This window comes from Chlorocebus sabaeus, chromosome 13, assembly GCF_047675955.1.
Source record: "Chlorocebus sabaeus isolate Y175 chromosome 13, mChlSab1.0.hap1, whole genome shotgun sequence".
NCBI classification, from domain to species: domain Eukaryota; kingdom Metazoa; phylum Chordata; class Mammalia; order Primates; family Cercopithecidae; genus Chlorocebus; species Chlorocebus sabaeus.
This window is the reverse complement of record NC_132916.1, coordinates 9709127-9726403: the sequence shown is the minus strand read 5'-3', so window position 1 is coordinate 9726403 and position 17277 is coordinate 9709127. Positions and strand designations below refer to the sequence as shown.

General features: G+C 41.6%; 1 protein-coding gene across 6 annotated transcripts in view; it reads left to right on the top strand.

Annotated features, from left to right (window-relative positions):
* The window catches only part of MAP3K4 (mitogen-activated protein kinase kinase kinase 4), a 126129-nt gene that overhangs the window by 79629 nt on the left and 29223 nt on the right, over positions 1 to 17277 (top strand). For all 6 annotated transcript variants that reach the window (XR_012094994.1, XM_038001184.2, XM_008007749.3 and 3 more), the window contains 6 exons: positions 2457 to 2603; positions 9889 to 10046; positions 13484 to 13600; positions 15394 to 15493; positions 15599 to 15682; positions 16702 to 16968. Coding sequence is in view for 5 of the 6 variants with exons in the window: in XM_038001184.2 (XP_037857112.2) it covers positions 2457 to 2603; positions 9889 to 10046; positions 13484 to 13600; positions 15394 to 15493; positions 15599 to 15682; positions 16702 to 16968 (873 nt within the window). In the remaining variant the exon portion in view is untranslated. The remainder of the gene's footprint in view (positions 1 to 2456; positions 2604 to 9888; positions 10047 to 13483; positions 13601 to 15393; positions 15494 to 15598; positions 15683 to 16701; positions 16969 to 17277) is intronic.

Below are 17277 nucleotides of genomic sequence, written 5' to 3'. Positions count from 1 at the left end.
GAGATAAGATTGTGGTTCATCCTGTCATCCACTTCCTTGCTCTAAGTGTTTTAAAGTTTCAGTCTTTGAAGACTAAAATTTAAAATTCATTCATTAGAGGTAGAGTATAAGATTCTTAAATTTATTTTTTTTTCTATTTGAAGTACATGTAAACAGATAAATGTGTAGAATAGGCATAGGGGAGGAGTTTGGACTTTTTGCCTGCTTAAGCAGTGGTGTGGTTTAAACAGTAGTGACAGCCTATGATTTCTTCGTTGTTGTTCATTCTGGGTGGGGTCTTATGGGTGTTTGCTGTCCCAGGAGCAGCAGAGGAATGGGTGGAAGCAGGTGTATCCAGCAGAGTGAGTGCTGAAGAGGGTCTGTATTTGTGATTTGTGATATTAACATATTGACATTCGCCATATAAAATAAAAATTTCCAGACCTTGCCCCCAAAAGAAGAAAGGTTGGTATGTTTTTTGTAGATTGTACGTGTCTGTCCCATAGGGATTGAAGGGCTAAGAGCTCCCCGGCTCTGTGAATGATGAGACAGAGCATAGGTGAGCAGTGCAGATTGAGGGAAGGCAGGTGAATACAGGTCATACGCTAGGTACAAAATAGGATTTGTTTGTTTGTTTAGGAGTAGAATAGAATGACGAATGACAGTCATTTGGAGATTGTCTCCTGCGTCTCGTTTCCATCCCTTCGGTTCATACCCAGGACCAGCCAGAGCTCTGTTTCCACATTAGCCCCCCGTCCTTCTCACCATCTTGTTTCTGGTTATTGTCTGCTGTCCACTTTGGCCTTGCTTTTAACTCATCCTCAGCGTCGCAGTGGTTATCTAGGACATTTTGATAAAAAACTTCTCAGCTCCCTTTTCTATAAAAGAAATACTTCAGGAATATAGCCTGCTTTATTCAGAAATATAGCCTGGTAAAGCAAGGTGGAGTTTATCTTTTGCTCATGGGGCTATTGTGAGGACTAAATAGTAATGTATGTTGTAATACTTTGAAAAATAAAAACAATACTTAGATTAATGTAGCATTGCTAGAGTAAAAAGAAAGTAGAAATTTTGGTTTAAATGCATTCAAAGATCAGTTATAAGCACCTAAGTGACATCTTTAATAGATAAATTGATAATTATATAATCTGAACAGAACACTTTTTGTTAGATTTTACTGTAGCCATAGCTCTCTTACAGTGGATAATTACTTTTAAAACATTTCTGGGAGAGACTTCTGTCAATAAAAGCAATCCATGTTTATTTTAGAAATTTAGAAAAGTCTAAAAAATGATACAAACAAAAAGTAAAAAATAATTTAAAAAACCTGTTATTCTGACATTCAGAGATAACTGCTATAACATTTTGGTGTATTTCCATCCATTTGTTTTTCCTGCACATAACTTCCTACACATACAAGTAAGTATGTGTGTGTGTGATTTTTTTCCCTTTAAGTATTTTTCAAAAGCATGAATTTAAATGGCTGCAATAGTAGTCTACTGTATAGGCACATCACAGTTTATTTGGTTAATCACCATTGATTTAAATAACATTGTGATAAATATGCTTGTATAGGAATCTTAGTTTAGATCTCTGATTATTTCTTGAGTGTAAAACATAACAGTAAATAGATGAGTCATACATTTTTAGACTTTAGAAAGTTTGTATCGGTTTACTTTTCTATTAGCAGCAGTGAAGGTTTTGCTAACATATATGAAAACGAATGTGACTGTGTGATCTCATACTACAGTCCCTGTTCATTAGAATTTGCCTACGTCGTGTCTCAGTCTTTTTATTAATGGGAAGGGCTTTCCAGGTTGTCTCATTTAAACCTTTTGTCAACATTTGGCAGGTTATTACCTATTTACCTGTTCGATCTATATATTGCAAAATTGCCCATCCTTTGTTTTTTCTGTTGATTTTTATCCAATTTCATCACATAATATTAAGTTGGTTGGTTGGTTTTGCTGGTTATTTTTTGATGATAGACTGGGCCACAAATCACAGTAGGTAAACTATGCTGAATTATTGTGAAGGCCACCTGCTTTGTGATATATAAGTACGTTTGAATCTTTATTATGTTTTTCATTAAAATTTTCCAATTTCATTAGGAGATTTTTCACATTTCTTTTAATGTAAATTAGTAGAAAAATTGATTTTATTCTACGAGATTTACTTTCTATCTAAGTTTGTTGGTAAGAGAATTTATTTTAGCAAAGCAGTAATTACCTATATGGTATTTTCTCTGTGTATCCATGCTGTAGTATTAAATTATTTTATTTTCACTATTTTGTTGCTACTCAATTGAGACTACTAACGTATTTACATAAAATGAACTGATCAAGAGTCTAGAAACTATTGTAGGGTTTTTAGAGACAAGGTTCCTTCTGAGTGTTTTGAAGATTTAAGTAGGAAGATGTAAAACACTGTCTGGTTGGAGTTGATGGCTGCTGGAACCTGTGCGTGTTGTTTTGCAGCTGGTGAGAGAGTGTAAGGAGGTCCTGAAGGGAGGCCTGCTGATGAAGCAGTACTACCAGTTCATGCTACAGGAGGTTCTGGAGGACTTGGAGAAGCCCGACTGCAACATTGACGCTTTTGAAGAGGATCTTCATAAAATGCTTATGGTCAGAAGCAGTGGGGAGGAATTTTTCTTCTTTCTTTCTTTGTTTCTTTTTTTTAAAAAGTAAGCCTGCGTTTCCTTGTTTTGCAAACAACGTTGGCATACCCATTCCGATAAACTTCTCTAGTAATGAATTATAGAAATGATCCCTAAAAGTATTGCTTGTGTGTGTGTGTTGTGGGGGGTGGTGGTGGTGATCTTGAATCAGAGTCTTTCCATCTGGTATTAGATTACATGTGTTTCTCTGAAATCCACATTTTAAAAATTCTCAATTGTTTTTAAGTTGGAGGACATTTTTGACAAATGTTAACCTAGTTCATTCTTTACTTGTAGAATAGTTCATCTTATGGCAGAATGGCTCAGAAGTAGAATCAAAATATGGTCCTATGTTAGTGAACCATCTGTCATCAGCCATTTTTATAATACCTACAATGTGCTGGGGACCTTGCATGGCTCAGAGAGTGTTGAAGATCAACAAGACATTCCTAGTCTGGTGGGACTAGGCATGGTAGATGCTAACACCCCCAAGGGCTAGGTGCTAGCAGAGAAGCTTGCTGAGTTGTCTGGGAGGCACTTCCAGTGAGGAAGCTGAATCTTAAAAAGATGAGTTAAGGGTTAGTTAAGGAACCTGGCACATTTGAGGACTTGTAAATAGTTTGGGCAGGAGTAGACCTATTTTTATTTTATCCTAAAAAGAGACCTCCTGTGTTCTCACATACACCGAATGTGTCCTGTGCTTTTAACCTCTGTTCACATTCTTCTTTCCTGGTGGAAATGCCCCCTCCTCCACTTTATATGCCTATTTAAGGCTTACTTTCAGGTTTGATTTTTCTCTAGAAAGCTTTACCTGACAGTTTCAACTTTTAGCCTATGTTTATCTATACCTTCTTTGAACCCTTTTTAGCAGTTACAATTAGAACTATATGATTTAACATTTAAACAGAGACTCTCTTCTCAGGTTGCCCTAATTAGACTGAAAGCTTCATGAGCTAAGGGCTATGACTTGAAATTCTCTTGTTTTCCGTAATGTCTGATAGTGTTCAGTATCGTAAGTACACCTTAGATTCATTAGGGTATATGCATAGATGATTACATAATGTGACAGGTTAATGAAATAATAAAGAATACTGTGTCCTTGTAGGTGGGGTGCATTCATTCTTGCTTAACATTTACTGTGTCCTCTCTAAGGATGGCTACAGCACCTGCAGATACCACTCTCACTTTCTAAGCAGGAAGAAAAGGGGAAACAGACCTTACCAGCCAAGTCCAGACCTTTTTATCAGAGCAATAGGAGCTCTCCCGGCAACCCCACCCAGCAAATTTCCCCTGCCTCTTGTTGACCAGACCTTTTGCATGCCTCACTGTTGTCATGGAGGCTGGGAATTCACATGTTGAGCTTTCCAGCCTCTGTAGTAGAAGTAGAGAAGGAAGAATGTGGCTGGGAATGAGACATATTATATCTGGCATATTGCAAGAAATCATTTTAATGAGTTAGAAATTATATAAAAGACCTAAGTGTGTAAAATGGTTGCATTTTGAAATACTATATATTTATTTTCTTTTTTGAGACAGGGTTTTGCTCTGTCACCTAGACTGAAATGCAGTGGTGTGTTGATGGCTTTCTGCAGTCTCAACCTCCTGGGCTCAAGTGATCCTCCTGCCTCAGCCTCCCTAGTCACTAGGACTACAGGCGTGTGCCACCACACCTGGCTAATTTTAAAAATTTTTTTTGTAGAGTCAGAGTCTCACTGTGTTGCCCAGGCTGGTCTTGAACTCCTGGGCTCAGTGATCCTCCCGCCTTGGCCTCCCAAAGTGCTGAGATTATAGGCATTAGCTACCACGCTTGCCCACTATCTATTTCTTATGTCAAAAAAATCTTTATCTTGAAAAGTTGTGGAAAAAAGCAACAAGCAAATTATTATTTTTCTCTCTTTATGGGTAACTAAACCAGAAGTTTAAGAAGACAGAATATGCTTTGCTTCACAAACTGTCTTTGCTGGCCCTTTATCCTGTAGTGGCAGGGCAGCAGGGTGAGGAACATCAGGCATGTGAACCACGCCTTCCTGGTCAGCCGGTTTCTGTGCCATTGGTGAGCCTGTGTGATAGTGGAAGCCTAGGCTAAGTGACTTACCAACATTCCCAGCTAGTTAGTTTTAGAAAGGCTTAGAGTTTAGTTTTGGCATTGCTGTCAATTATCTGCATCTCTTTTCTCACAGATGGAAAAACTGGAAACTGTCAGTGTTTTAAAATTATGGCCTATAATGTGCTAGAAGGATCAGGGCAGGGGTGTATTCTGAGGACTAGGGGAGCCCAAACAAAATCAGTGTTTCTATTAGGAAGGAAGGAAAGAATAGCAATTGAATTGGCAATCAAATTATGTTTAACACAACACCCTTGTCTGGAAACCCACCGAAACCAGCAAACAGAAAAATTCCTTCTTCTGAGAAGGAGGAAATTGGCCACAGTATCCTTTCCCGTACCCTTCCAAAAATAAAAAGACTGTTAGAATTATTTGCCTTGAAATGTAAACTAAAATGAAGATGAACCCAAGCTCTAAATACTTTTCCACCTTAGGCCCAGAAGGCCCACCCAGAGATTAACTAGAGCCTTGGTATCTAGGGGTGTGACAGCCGTAACAGAAGCCGAGCGTGTCTCTCCAGGGATTCTGTTGCTGACTGAAGAACTGCCCGACAGAAGGAGCACGAGCGACACCACAGCTTTCTCTGGTTGCCAGGAAGACGGCCGAATAGGAGCTGTCTTAGCAGGGGGAGGGGAAGCAGTGATGAGCAAGTTGTAATGTAGAAAGTCTGTGACCTTGGGGGCTTTACTCTGTGTTATGACATCCACTGTACTCGAAAAACAGACCCTGAAGCATGTAGGTCAAAGGAGATCACTTGGTGAGCATTTGAGGCGTCAAATCTAAATCTGAGCTATGAATTGTTACCTCATTTCCTGGGTCCCTGGCCTCAGAAGTAACCAAGACAATAAACATAATAATACATGATATAGGAACATGTGATAGCCTTAAGGAAACCACTTAAAAAGATTTATAAGGATTGAAAATATGAAAATGATGGGCGAGATGTGGTAGTTGTAGAAGACACACGAGAGAACTCACGTGCACAATTTGAGTTTCTGCAGAAGAATAAAGAGCAAAGGAGCAGAGAAGCTCTTAAGTTTTCATCCTACAGATTAATTACTGGGTATCCACTGTGGGCCAGGCAGGCACCATGCGGGGACCAAGGAACTAGTGCCGAGCATAAACTCCCTCTTAAGAGTTTAAGAATGGGGGGGCCATGGTGATTATAGAACCTTGTGAGCAAGACTACAGCTGAGAAAAATGCCCTCAGGAAAGGCACAGGTCTTTTGTGGACTGCGGTTAGATTTGACTTTGTGTGGAGGTCAGGCTTCTCTGAGGAGGGAGCATTGCAACTTATCAGAAATTTATACATGTTATAATCCAGTTCAGCTAACAGATAAAAAACTTAGACCAAACAATACTATATGTTGTAATTTCTATAATAAGAGATTGTTTTTAAAAGCTTAAAGACTAGAAGGAAATATACTCAATTCATGATCATTATTGCCTCTGGGGAGGGAGGAAAGAGATAGAAGTGTAGAGAGAACAAAGGAGAAACTAACTTTCTGGTGTCTTATTTCTATATTGAAAAAATATCTGTATGTACCCCAGAACTTAAAAATTAAAGAAAAATCAACAATATACCTAAAGCAAATATGACAAAATACTAACATTTGTTTATTCTGGGTGATATTTGTGGAATACTTTTTAGAAATTTTTTTAGCCTCTTTGCTTTTTAATTCGTAAAGAGAGAGATCAAGAGAAGCCCCTTTTTGGTAGCAGGTGCAGTTCATGTGGGAAAGGAGCCCGGCAAGAGGAAGGCACCCCAGGCAGCCCGTGGGGGCTCTGACTGCAGGTGGAGAGTAGGCTGGGGGTCCAGAGCAGATGTGAGAGGAGCAGTTCAAGGCCATTCCAGGAATGCACATGCAAGTCCCTGGGTTAGAGGATGTAACATACATACAGAAAGAAGTATAAGGATTCAAAGGAAACGTAGACAGTGAAATGGCAGGACTCGGGTGAATCAAATGTGGACAAGGTGTTGGGATTGACTGTGGGTGTCCAGCTCCTGCCGCTGGGTGAGTGGTGAAGATGTGAGTCCAGTAGGATTTTTAAATTGGGCTGAGGGCATTTGAAAGCCCTCAGGCTTGACTTTGCTAAGGGAAAGAGATGGGGAAAAAATATATATATGTGTATATATATGTATATATGTGTGTATTAATATGTATATATGAGAAAAGGGTGAGGTTCCTCAGACTTTTGGAGGAGATGGGTCTCAAAGCACAAGCATTGGGATTAGGAGGAACAGTAGTTCCTTTGCTATAAAGAAGGGAGGAAGAGAGGATGTAACCCTGTAGGTTTACGTGTTTGGGACCAGGAAGATGAAAGATTTTATACCAAATGACTTCTGTTTTTGTGTGGAGAGGTAGAGATCGTCTGCTGAGATTGGGTGGGGATGGGTATTGGCAGTTGGAGGAAAATGGGGAAGTTTCAAACTAGTGGCTCTAGAGAGAAGGCAGGTGAGCTAAGTAGAGATAGAAATATAATTCCCAGAAATGTTACGTGGCTGGTGATTATGATTAGTCCCCGGCTTCTCGAATGTGGGCAGGGGGAATGGGATGGTTAGGCTTAAGCCAGTTTTGGGGTCTTGACCAACAGGTGAGATGAAAAGACAGTAAGGGGCTGCAGGGTGCGGGCAGCAGCGGGGACGCCGGCATGCGGATAGCAGTGCTGTTGAGAGGATAAGCCCATGGGATCTGAACTGAAGCTGGAGGAAAGCGAACAAAGGAAGGAGTTGTGAGTTGCAGAAAAATGAGCAGTCAGTGGACTGGGGTTCCAGACGGGGCTAAGACAAGTTGCAGTGGGAGTGGTTGAACAAATCTCCTGAAAGGAGGAGAGGAGGCTTTATCATCAGGTGTTTGGACTGGTGCTTTGGGAGTTGGAGCAGTTCTGGCGACGACAAGATCCGAGGTGGAACCCCATCAAAAGTGGAGGAAGGGCCACTGGAGATGGAGGCAGTCAGGAAGCTGGACTGAAGAAGTGTTTGGTGGGTTTTCCGCATGGTGCTAAGCCATGGCAGGGTGGCCGAGCCTGAGATGGAGGGAAGACTGTTAGGTGAGGGCCGATTAGAAGTGCATAGGTAACAGTCTGAAGAGGGGGCCAGTGGTGTGGCTGATGACATAAATCTTAAAGGGGCAGGGTCTTTCTTTTGTTTTGCTTTCTAAAGAAGCATATGTACAAATTATGGTTTAAAAGAAGCAGTTGGGGCCGGGTGCGGTGGCCCTCGACTGTAATCCCAGCACTTTGGGAGGCTGAGGCTGGTGGATCACCTGAGGTCAGGAGTTCGAGACCAGCCTGGCCAACTTGGCAAAACCCTGTCTCTACTAAAATTACAAAAATTAGCCAGACATGGTGGTGCACGCATGTAGTCCCAGCTACTCAGGAGGCTGAGGCAGGAGATCACTTGAACCTGGAAGGCGGCGGTTGTAGTGAGCCAAGATCATGCCATTGCACTCCAGCCTGGGAAACAGAGCAAGACTCTGTCTCAGGAAAAAAAGAAAAAGAAAAAAAAAGGAGCAGTGGGAACAGGAGGAAGCTGACTTTGCAACCCTTGATTGCATAGAAAGACAGAGAGTTGGCCGGACGCAGTGGTTCCTGCCTGTAATCCCAGCACTTTGGGTGGCTGAGGCTGGTGGATCGCCTGAGATTGGGAGTTCGAGACCAGCCTGACCAACATGGAGAAACCCTGTCTGTGCTAAAAATACAAAATTAGCCAGGTGTGGTGGCGTGTACCTGTAATCCCAGCTACTCGGGAGGCTGAGGCAGGAGAATCACTTGAACCCGGCAGGCAGAGGTTGTGGTGAGCCGAGATCACGCCATTGCACTCCAACCTGGGCAACAAGAGGAAACTCCATTTCAAAAAAAATGAAAAAGACAGATAGTTGTCCCTTGGGGGCCACAAGGAAGAAGTGCTGTCCTCAGGAAGGAGAAACACGGAGATGGGGGAGCTCACCAAGAAGTGAAAGGGTGGTTCTGAGCCTAGTGTTGAGGACGGTAGGCCCATGAAATGCAGATTCTGCACACACAGCTCTAGTCATAACAGACCCAGGACTGCAGAGTCACACCACATACCTGGAGGGTGGAGGACTCAGACACGGTGAACGATATAGCAGAAGAAAGTTCTCTTGAAATAAAGAATAGACTTCAGGCTTGCCTACTGAAAGTTATTACTAGGTCTCAGAAAAATATCTTTCCCAACAATGAAGTCTGAGATGTAGCCTGGTGAAAACACTGAAACCCAAGGATAAAGAAAGGAATCCTGTAAACATCTGAGTGTGGAAACCCGAGCGTAGTCACCTTCAGGATGTGGGAGAGCAGTGGTGGGTGGGCGCTCAGGCTGGCGTCAGACTGCTTCACGCTGAGTCACACTCGGCGTTGGAAGGGAGTGGAGTGATGTCTGAAAAGTTCTGAGAGAGAGAATGTGTATGACTCAAATATTTCCTACCCTGTCAAGCTATTATTTTAAGTAAAGGAGTCCACAGACAGGGCTGTTCTAGAATGTGGCCATTGCAAACCTGTTGAGAAAAACTGCTTGATAGTTGAACCCTGCTGACCACGAGATACATCCAAAGGAGGATTTAAGAACGAAAAGCTGTTGTAATAGGACTTGTGGTAGGCATAAATCCCACTTCAGAACAACTGGATGTTTTGGTTGTAGATCATCATTTATGTGTTGCAAGCCTTGAAAACATTTTATCACACAAATCTGGATGTTAGGAAGGGATGGTGCAAAGAAGGGTGTTGGTGTCCTCCTCTCTGCACGTAAGGCACCATCTCAAGCTAATGTAGGTCATTAAGTGAAGATCCTAACCTCTTAAAGGAATAATGTTGACAGTACACTCATAATGAAAAGTTCTAGGTGTTGTTCTTTTGATTTTTTCCCCTTTATTGTACATTGTGAACATTTTTGTTACTTTGTTAGGATTTTGAAGGGGTTGTCAATAAGGTGTGAAATTGCTGGGGAGTTTTGTCATTTTTTTAAATTTTAATCCTCATTTAGACCTCAGCTAACAGTGGTGAGAACCTTGCTTCTCTCAGGGCTGCGTGCCTGTGACATTCCCCCCCTTGCCCTGCTGATGTGTAGCTTCAGGTGAGAGTGCTGAGTTGCCAAGTTCTACTCTCAAATGTCTCCCTTTACGTTTTGTATTTTAAGGTGTATTTTGATTACATGAGAAGCTGGATCCAAATGCTACAGCAGTTACCTCAAGCATCCCATAGTTTAAAAAATCTGTTAGAAGAAGAATGGAATTTCACCAAAGAAATAACTCATTACATACGGGGAGGAGAAGCACAGGCCGGGAAGCTTTTCTGGTAGGAATCCTTGTGCTTCTGAACGCGACGCTCCCACCTTCTCACTCACGCCGTTTACTCACCGATTGTCTCCTATGTGTTTGTACGTTTAGTTACCTGAAAATTGCAACTGTCCGTATCTCATATGTGCGCCCTCTTCCAAGTTGTGAGAGGTGTTTCTCAATCAGGGGCGATGTTTTTCCGCTTGAGGACATTGGGCAGTATCTGGAGACACTTGATGGTCATGACTGGGAAGATGCTCCTGGCAGCGAGTGGGCAGCGGGGAGGGAGGCTGCTGCGTGTTCACGGCACACAGAACGGCCCACAACAGGGTTATCCACTCAGATGTCAGCTTTGAACCTTAGATCTTCTGCCCTATAATGAACCCTTTTTCCCCCCTAATAAGGAGAATGTAAGTCCTTCAAGAGTAGAATATACCCGCGTATGTCAGTCTTGGTGGGGACGTGCAGAACTTAAGACATATTTTAAGTATATTTTTACTGCCACGGTTTGGGGAATGTAGTGCTCATCACAGACTCTCTTTATGAATTGGGTGTGCGTACGGTGAGGGAATAGAAGTGTAAACAAGGGGGAATCATGAAGAGAGCAGTGCAGTCGCAGGGCCGATCTGTCAGTTCTAGGAAATGAACATCTTGCATGCAAACTTGGGATCGCTGGGCACAGGCCGCATCTCCATGGTCTTTGCTGGTGGCCACTGCACCTCAGACATGCTTTGACTCAGATGAGATCAGTGTCCTTCTGTGCTTTAGATTCTGCTGCTGTCTTTTGGCACCACCTTCTCCCACTTGTCTCATCAGCCATTTTATTTTCTGTCTCCCTTTTATAAAGTATTATAAGAACATGCCTATTCTAGTCCTGGACCCCATTGCATTTTGTCTGTTGTATTAGAGCAGCAGCTTCTGCTGCCTGCCCTGTCTCCCGGTTCCATTGGTGTGACTTCTGCAGGACTCCAGCTTTAGCTTTGTTCTTGACTCTGCTGATTTCTCCTGTGTTCAGTCTCCCAGAATCTTGTATCCACTTCTCTGTTCTAATGGCCAGTTCTTTTTACATCCTCTCTCTTTATTTGGAGTGGACAGTGAACTTGCTCTCCTCTCATAGCTTCATCCATCAGGCCGTGATCCCCAGGCTGTCTTTGCTTGTCTGTTCGGCTTGGTGCCCATAGTCAACCTTTTTAAAAAGGGCATTCATTGTCATTCGCAACATCTCTCCTCGCTTACTTTTCCATGATTCTGCTTTGCCTAATTCCTTCTGTTTGCATTTTCTGTTTCCAACCTGTCAAGTTTTGTTGAAAAAATGTTTTTAAAGGTTACTGTTTAGTTTCACTACAAATTCATGTTGTTCAGTGTCACTGTACCCTCACTTCCTCTTGTCAGTCTTTGTGTTTCTATCTTTTGCTTGTCCTTCAAATTCCCTAGAGTGCAGTCTCTGGCCTTTGCCTTCATGATCCTTGCTCTGAGAAGCTCAAGGGCTTTTTCATTCCCCCTTCTTGTGAACAGTCCACTTTTATTGTAGTTCTGGACTCCACTGCATTTTATCTGTTGTATTGGAGCAGCAGCTTCTGCTTCAAACACTGTTTCTCCGAGGGTCAGTCAGTGTTGGAATCAACCCTGACTCCTTTATTTACTGCACACACTACCTCGACTCTTTTTGGCTGTCCTTTAGGGTATATCCAGAATCTGACCTCTGTCTCTCAAGCAGTCCACACTTCCACTCTTCCCAGGTTGTCTTTTCTCATGTGTGTTACTGCAGTAGCTCTCTAAACAGTCTCCCTACTTCTGCCTGAAGCCTCCTAGAGTTTATTCTCAACACCACAGCCAGAATGGTCTGGTTAAAGTGTATGTTAGACCATTGTCTCCTCTCAATTTCCCAGTGGCTCCCCATCTTACTCAGGAAACGTAAGACTGCTTAACAATGGCCCGCAAGGCCTGACACGGTCCGATTTCTCATTACATCTTTGTCCTCCTTCCAGACCCTCCTGTGCTCGCTTCCCAGCCACAGTGGCTTCCTCACTGTCTCAGGCCAGGCATGTTCCAGCCTCAGGCCCTTTTCACCAGCTGGCCCCTCTCCGTGGAGTGCTCTTCCTCCCAGTTACTTTCATGACTTGTTTCCCCACTTCCTTCAGGTCTTTATCCAGATGTTACCTTCTCAGTATCTTTAAGATGGAAATTCCTACCCACAACTCCTTAGCTTTTTTCTCATTCCTTTTCTCCATAGCACTTACCAATAACCTGAAATACATTTCCCTTTTTTGTTTCATTTATTGTTTTTCTCCACCCACTGGAGGGCTTGTACCAGTTTTGTTTGCTGCTGCTTAGTACATAACAGGCACTCAATATTTGTTGAATAAGTACATTCTAGTTTTTTTATATAATGTTCTTTTTAAAAGCATGTTTCCAATCAGACTCCTTTCCCAATAAGATATTTTAAAATTTACTCTCTCTGCTTATCAAATGCCAAACTAATGAGCATGACATCCAGTGCCCTCCACAGCATGGCCCCAGGACTTTCCCCTGTCCCTTTGTAGCCTAAATACCCGTTACTCTTCAGATTGGATGATTTTCTTCTTTCACGAACATGCTTGCTTGACCACATCTTCATGCGTTTTAGTCATATTTATTGTTCTTCCTGGACTCTCCTTCCGCCTTTTCCATTTTCTTCCTCGCAGATTTTCCTCTTCCCAGTATTAGTCCACCTGTTAAAATTCTGCATTTGCCTGCAAGGCCCACTGCGGGGCTTTCTGTACATGAGGGCATGCCTTCAGCTGGGTCTGAAACCGTACCTTCGTGGGGGCTGGTCTTTCTCCCCCTCCGACAAGCCTAGCACTTACCTCCTGCCACATCTGATACTGGTTCTATACTTACCTGCTCTCTGTTACTAGATCATAAGTTCTTTTCCTTGAACATCCTAAGTCAGTAAACTGTTGTTAAATTTTACTTCACTCACTTAGATTCATTTTATATACTGGGGTGTACATTTTAACACTAGTATTTAGAGTTGTGTACTCAATGAGAAGGATCAGCCACATAGAGTGTTTCATGTTTAGTCACTATGCAAAGCTAATTGTGGGGGAAATTCGTAAGAACAGTTGCACTTAAGGAATTCACTTTCCCCCTTATCCTTAGTTTGAGACCATTTTATACCATTTTTAACATTTAAGATAGAAATAACATTTGTGTACTAATCGCGTAGCTCCTGTGAATCAGTTTAAGATTTTAAGGTTTATAGTGAGATACTGTGGTAATAGAACAAAGGTAGGTACATGCCATAATCCAGATTTCTACTTTTCCACATCTATGGTTTTATATTAAGAGAAAATTTTCATTTTTGATTTTTAAACTATTACAGTAGCTGAGCCTTTCAAGTTTCTCAGTCAAGAATTAGGCTATGAGTGGGGACAATTTTTCTTCTCTGTTTTATTTTTATTTTTGTTCCCTTAGTGACATTGCAGGAATGCTGCTGAAATCTACAGGAAGTTTTTTAGAATTTGGCTTACAGGAGAGCTGTGCTGAATTTTGGACTAGTGCGGATGATAGCAGTGCTTCCGACGAAATCAGGTTGGAGTTGTGCTTCCTTTCCTCTTCCACTTCTTATCTCGTTGTTTTCTTCCTCTTGGTGAGATCCTAGAAGGAGCATTGTTCAAACCGAATTGTGCTGGCCTGGAAGAATTTGGGCAGTAGATGTAAAGGGGTTTATTTATAACTGTCTTGTCTTCTCATGTGATTTCTTAGTTATGGTTTTATGTGAAATTTTCTTTGAAGGGGAACTTAGAATTTATTTAGCGTGATAAAAATAGTGCTAACTGGCTGGGCTCGGTGGCTCACACCTGTAATCCCAGCACTTCGGGAGGCCGAGGTGGGTGAATCACGAGGTCAGGAGTTCAAGACCAGCCTGGCCAAGATGGTGAAACCTCGTCTCTACTAAAAATACAAAAAAAATTACCTGGGCGTGGTGACACACGCCCGTAATTCCAGTTATTCAGGAGGCTGAGGCAGAGAATTTCTTGAACCCAGGAGGCAGAGGTTGCAGTGAGCTGAGATCATGCCACTGCACTCCAGCCTGGGTGACAGAGCAAGACTCCATCTCAAAAAAAAAAAAAAAAAAAAAAAAAAAGCTAACTTAAGATAAAGAGATAAAGTTGACTAGAAAAAAATGAGTAGAATTTTCTTGATCTGCATTGTCTGGGATGCCTTTGTATTAGTTTCTGTTTTTAAAAAATCTATGTAGTGGTCCATTAATACATTTTAATGATATTTAGTACATTTTTATTCTTAGTATATTCCTACTGTTGAACTTTAAACTTAAGTGTATGAAACTGGTTTCTCTGTTGAAATTCCTCCAATTCTGTGCAGATAGTATTCAGGTCAAACCTTTAGAAATTGCTCCTCTTGGTGGCATATGTATCAGGCATATAGCAACTTTGTGGCCGTATAATCAGCAAGGTCATATGATTCAAATTTAGGGAATGCTCAAATAGAACTGACTTCTCCAAAGCTAAAATGTTTTCACTCACCATTCAAGGTTTGATGAAAAACACATTTTGAGTTTCAGAACACCTGGTATGTTTTTATGCCAAGGTTAAAGAAAGAAATTCCACATGGGTTCTCACCTGGGAAAATATTGAATAGCTGAGAAATGGAATAAATAAGTTTGTAGATCTTACAGTTTTGAGAGCTAACATGGTGGGTTCGAAATAACTCCAAGCATGTAGATTCCAAATAAACATGAGAAGTCAGGAATGAAGATGGTGAACTAGAGAGTGGCTCTCATGACACTGTTTACTCATAATAGATCTAAAAGGGGGGCAATGGGCAGTGCAGGAGCCGCTTCTGGCTTCAGAGAGCTGATTGTGCACATCTCTTCCCATTTCATTACTCAGTGACATCATACTGCTGCCTTGAAATTAGCTATAATGGGAGTATTTACACCACAGAAATCAGCGTGCACTGCGTAAGATAGTTATTTAGGGGCAGCCAGTTGTTAAATATTTCCCAGACCACACTGTATATATTTCTTTTTAGATTATGAACCAGGAGTTAAGAACTTAACCTTAAACTCCAAGAAATGATCATAATGAAATCTTAAGAAAATTAAGCTTCCTCTTATTTGAAGGTTATTCAGTGTGCCCTGCTTACGTTGAAAGGATATGAATATTTTCTACAAAACTGTCAGGAGCAGGCTTCTGAATGTTTTGACTGCATCCTCGATAATTGTTTGTTCCCATTTAAAAATCTGCAGTCTTTATTTATTACTGTGATTTGGAATTTGCTTCATCTTTATTGTTAAATCCCTCTTGCACCTCTGGAGTATTCCCTACTGTGTTCTAACTGGCCTTGAATCCACTTGGCAGGAGGTCTGTTATAGAGATCAGCCGAGCCCTGAAGGAGCTCTTCCATGAAGCCAGAGAAAGGGCCTCCAAAGCACTTGGATTTGCTAAAATGTTGAGAAAGGTGAGCTTGCAATCCTGATTGATTAGTACCTTTTATCTTATTTTTCTTTTATCTTATTGTTTTAATGCTAACCCTAAAGAAGTTTCTTTGTAACTGTGATCCTAGGACCTGGAAATAGCAGCAGAATTCAGGCTTTCAGCCCCAGTTAGAGACCTCCTGGATGTTCTGAAATTAAAACAGTATGTCAAGGTAAGTACTCCAAATGGTGTGATTGAAACATTTTGCCTCTCCTCTTTCATTTTAAAACAGGCAGACTTTTTCTTGAAGGTCCAGATAGTAAATATTACAGGCTCTGAAGGCTGTACCACAACCCCAGTTGTAAGACTGTCCTGTAATTCACTAGTGGAATAATGAAAGTCTTTTTCATACTTGACTTATTAACTTGTCTTAAGAGTGCAGATAAATACTAAAAAATTTACTCATGCTGTTTATTAATTTAGTTACACTTATTTGAAATAATGTGTATAAGGAGATAATATTTATTTTAAATAGTGGTTTTGTTTTTCACCCTTATATTTCCTGATGCAGTTCAAAAGTTTTACAGTGAATCTTTGACATCAAGATCCTGGTCATCACTAGAGCCACTTTTTGAGTCAGCAACTTTACTCCACTTTAAGTTGTTTGACATTTAGCACTGTTAGAATGCGTATGTGATGTCATCACTGAACATTTTATCCCAAGCCCACAGTTTTATTCCACGCCTATACTGAGAGTGGGAGGCATGACCTGCATCGTGCCACCACATGTGTACCCTTTGAGAAACTGATCTCAAGGAGCCTTCTTATGATGACCCCCTGGCTCCCTGCCCTGGAATAATTAGAGAATCTGTATTAACAATTTTTGCCTTTTTCCCAAGCCAGGTGATTTTCTGTAAGCATCACAAACTAGCAGTGGTTGAGGTTTTTTCAGGCTGTCTTGCCTCCCCCTCGAGTATTTTCTTTGTTGTTGAAAAGAAAGCAGTGAGGAGGATGTCCAGTAATCGGGAGACTCTGTAAGGCCTCTCCTCCAGTGCGTTCACAGACTCCTCCTGCCTCCTCCAGTCACACTGAACCCAGCTTCCTTCCTGCAGTTCCCTCACTGCTCCAATTCGCACCCTTCCCACATCCCCTCCCTAAACCTGCCTCTGCTTTCCTAGGTTCGTTTGTTTTAAATAACATACTTCTCTAGTGTACAACGTTCCTTAAGATTTTGGATTATTTCTTTTGCAGGTACAAATTCCTGGGTTAGAAAACTTGCAAGTGTTTGTTCCAGACACTCTTGCTGAGGAGAAGAGTATTATTTTGCAGTTACTCAATGCAGCCGCAGGAAAGGACTGTTCAAAAGATTCAGACGACGTACTCTTCGATGCCTATCTGCTTCTGACCAAGCACGGTGATCGAGCCCGTGATTCAGAGGACAGCTGGGGCACGTGGGAGGCACAGCCTGTCAAAGTCGTGCCTCAGGTGGAGACTGTTGACACCCTGAGAAGCATGCAGGTACATCTCACCTCCGACTTCTCAGCAGTGTTACTTAAAGGACTTTTAGTAAGAATGAACTGTTAGCCACTCATGAATGAGGGGTGCAGCTACCCTAGTCATCACAAGTATATACTTCCCAAAAATATGCCTCAATGTGTTAATAGGTAATTTTGCAGCATAATTTGTACAATGTATCATTCTGTTAAATTATTCTGGAATATTTGAAATAAACCATCTTTCTGGTTTATATCTTTTCTTAGTTCAGCCACAGCTTAGTTCAGCTGTGGAGCTATGATCTGAAAGAAATTATGTCACTAATATAATTTG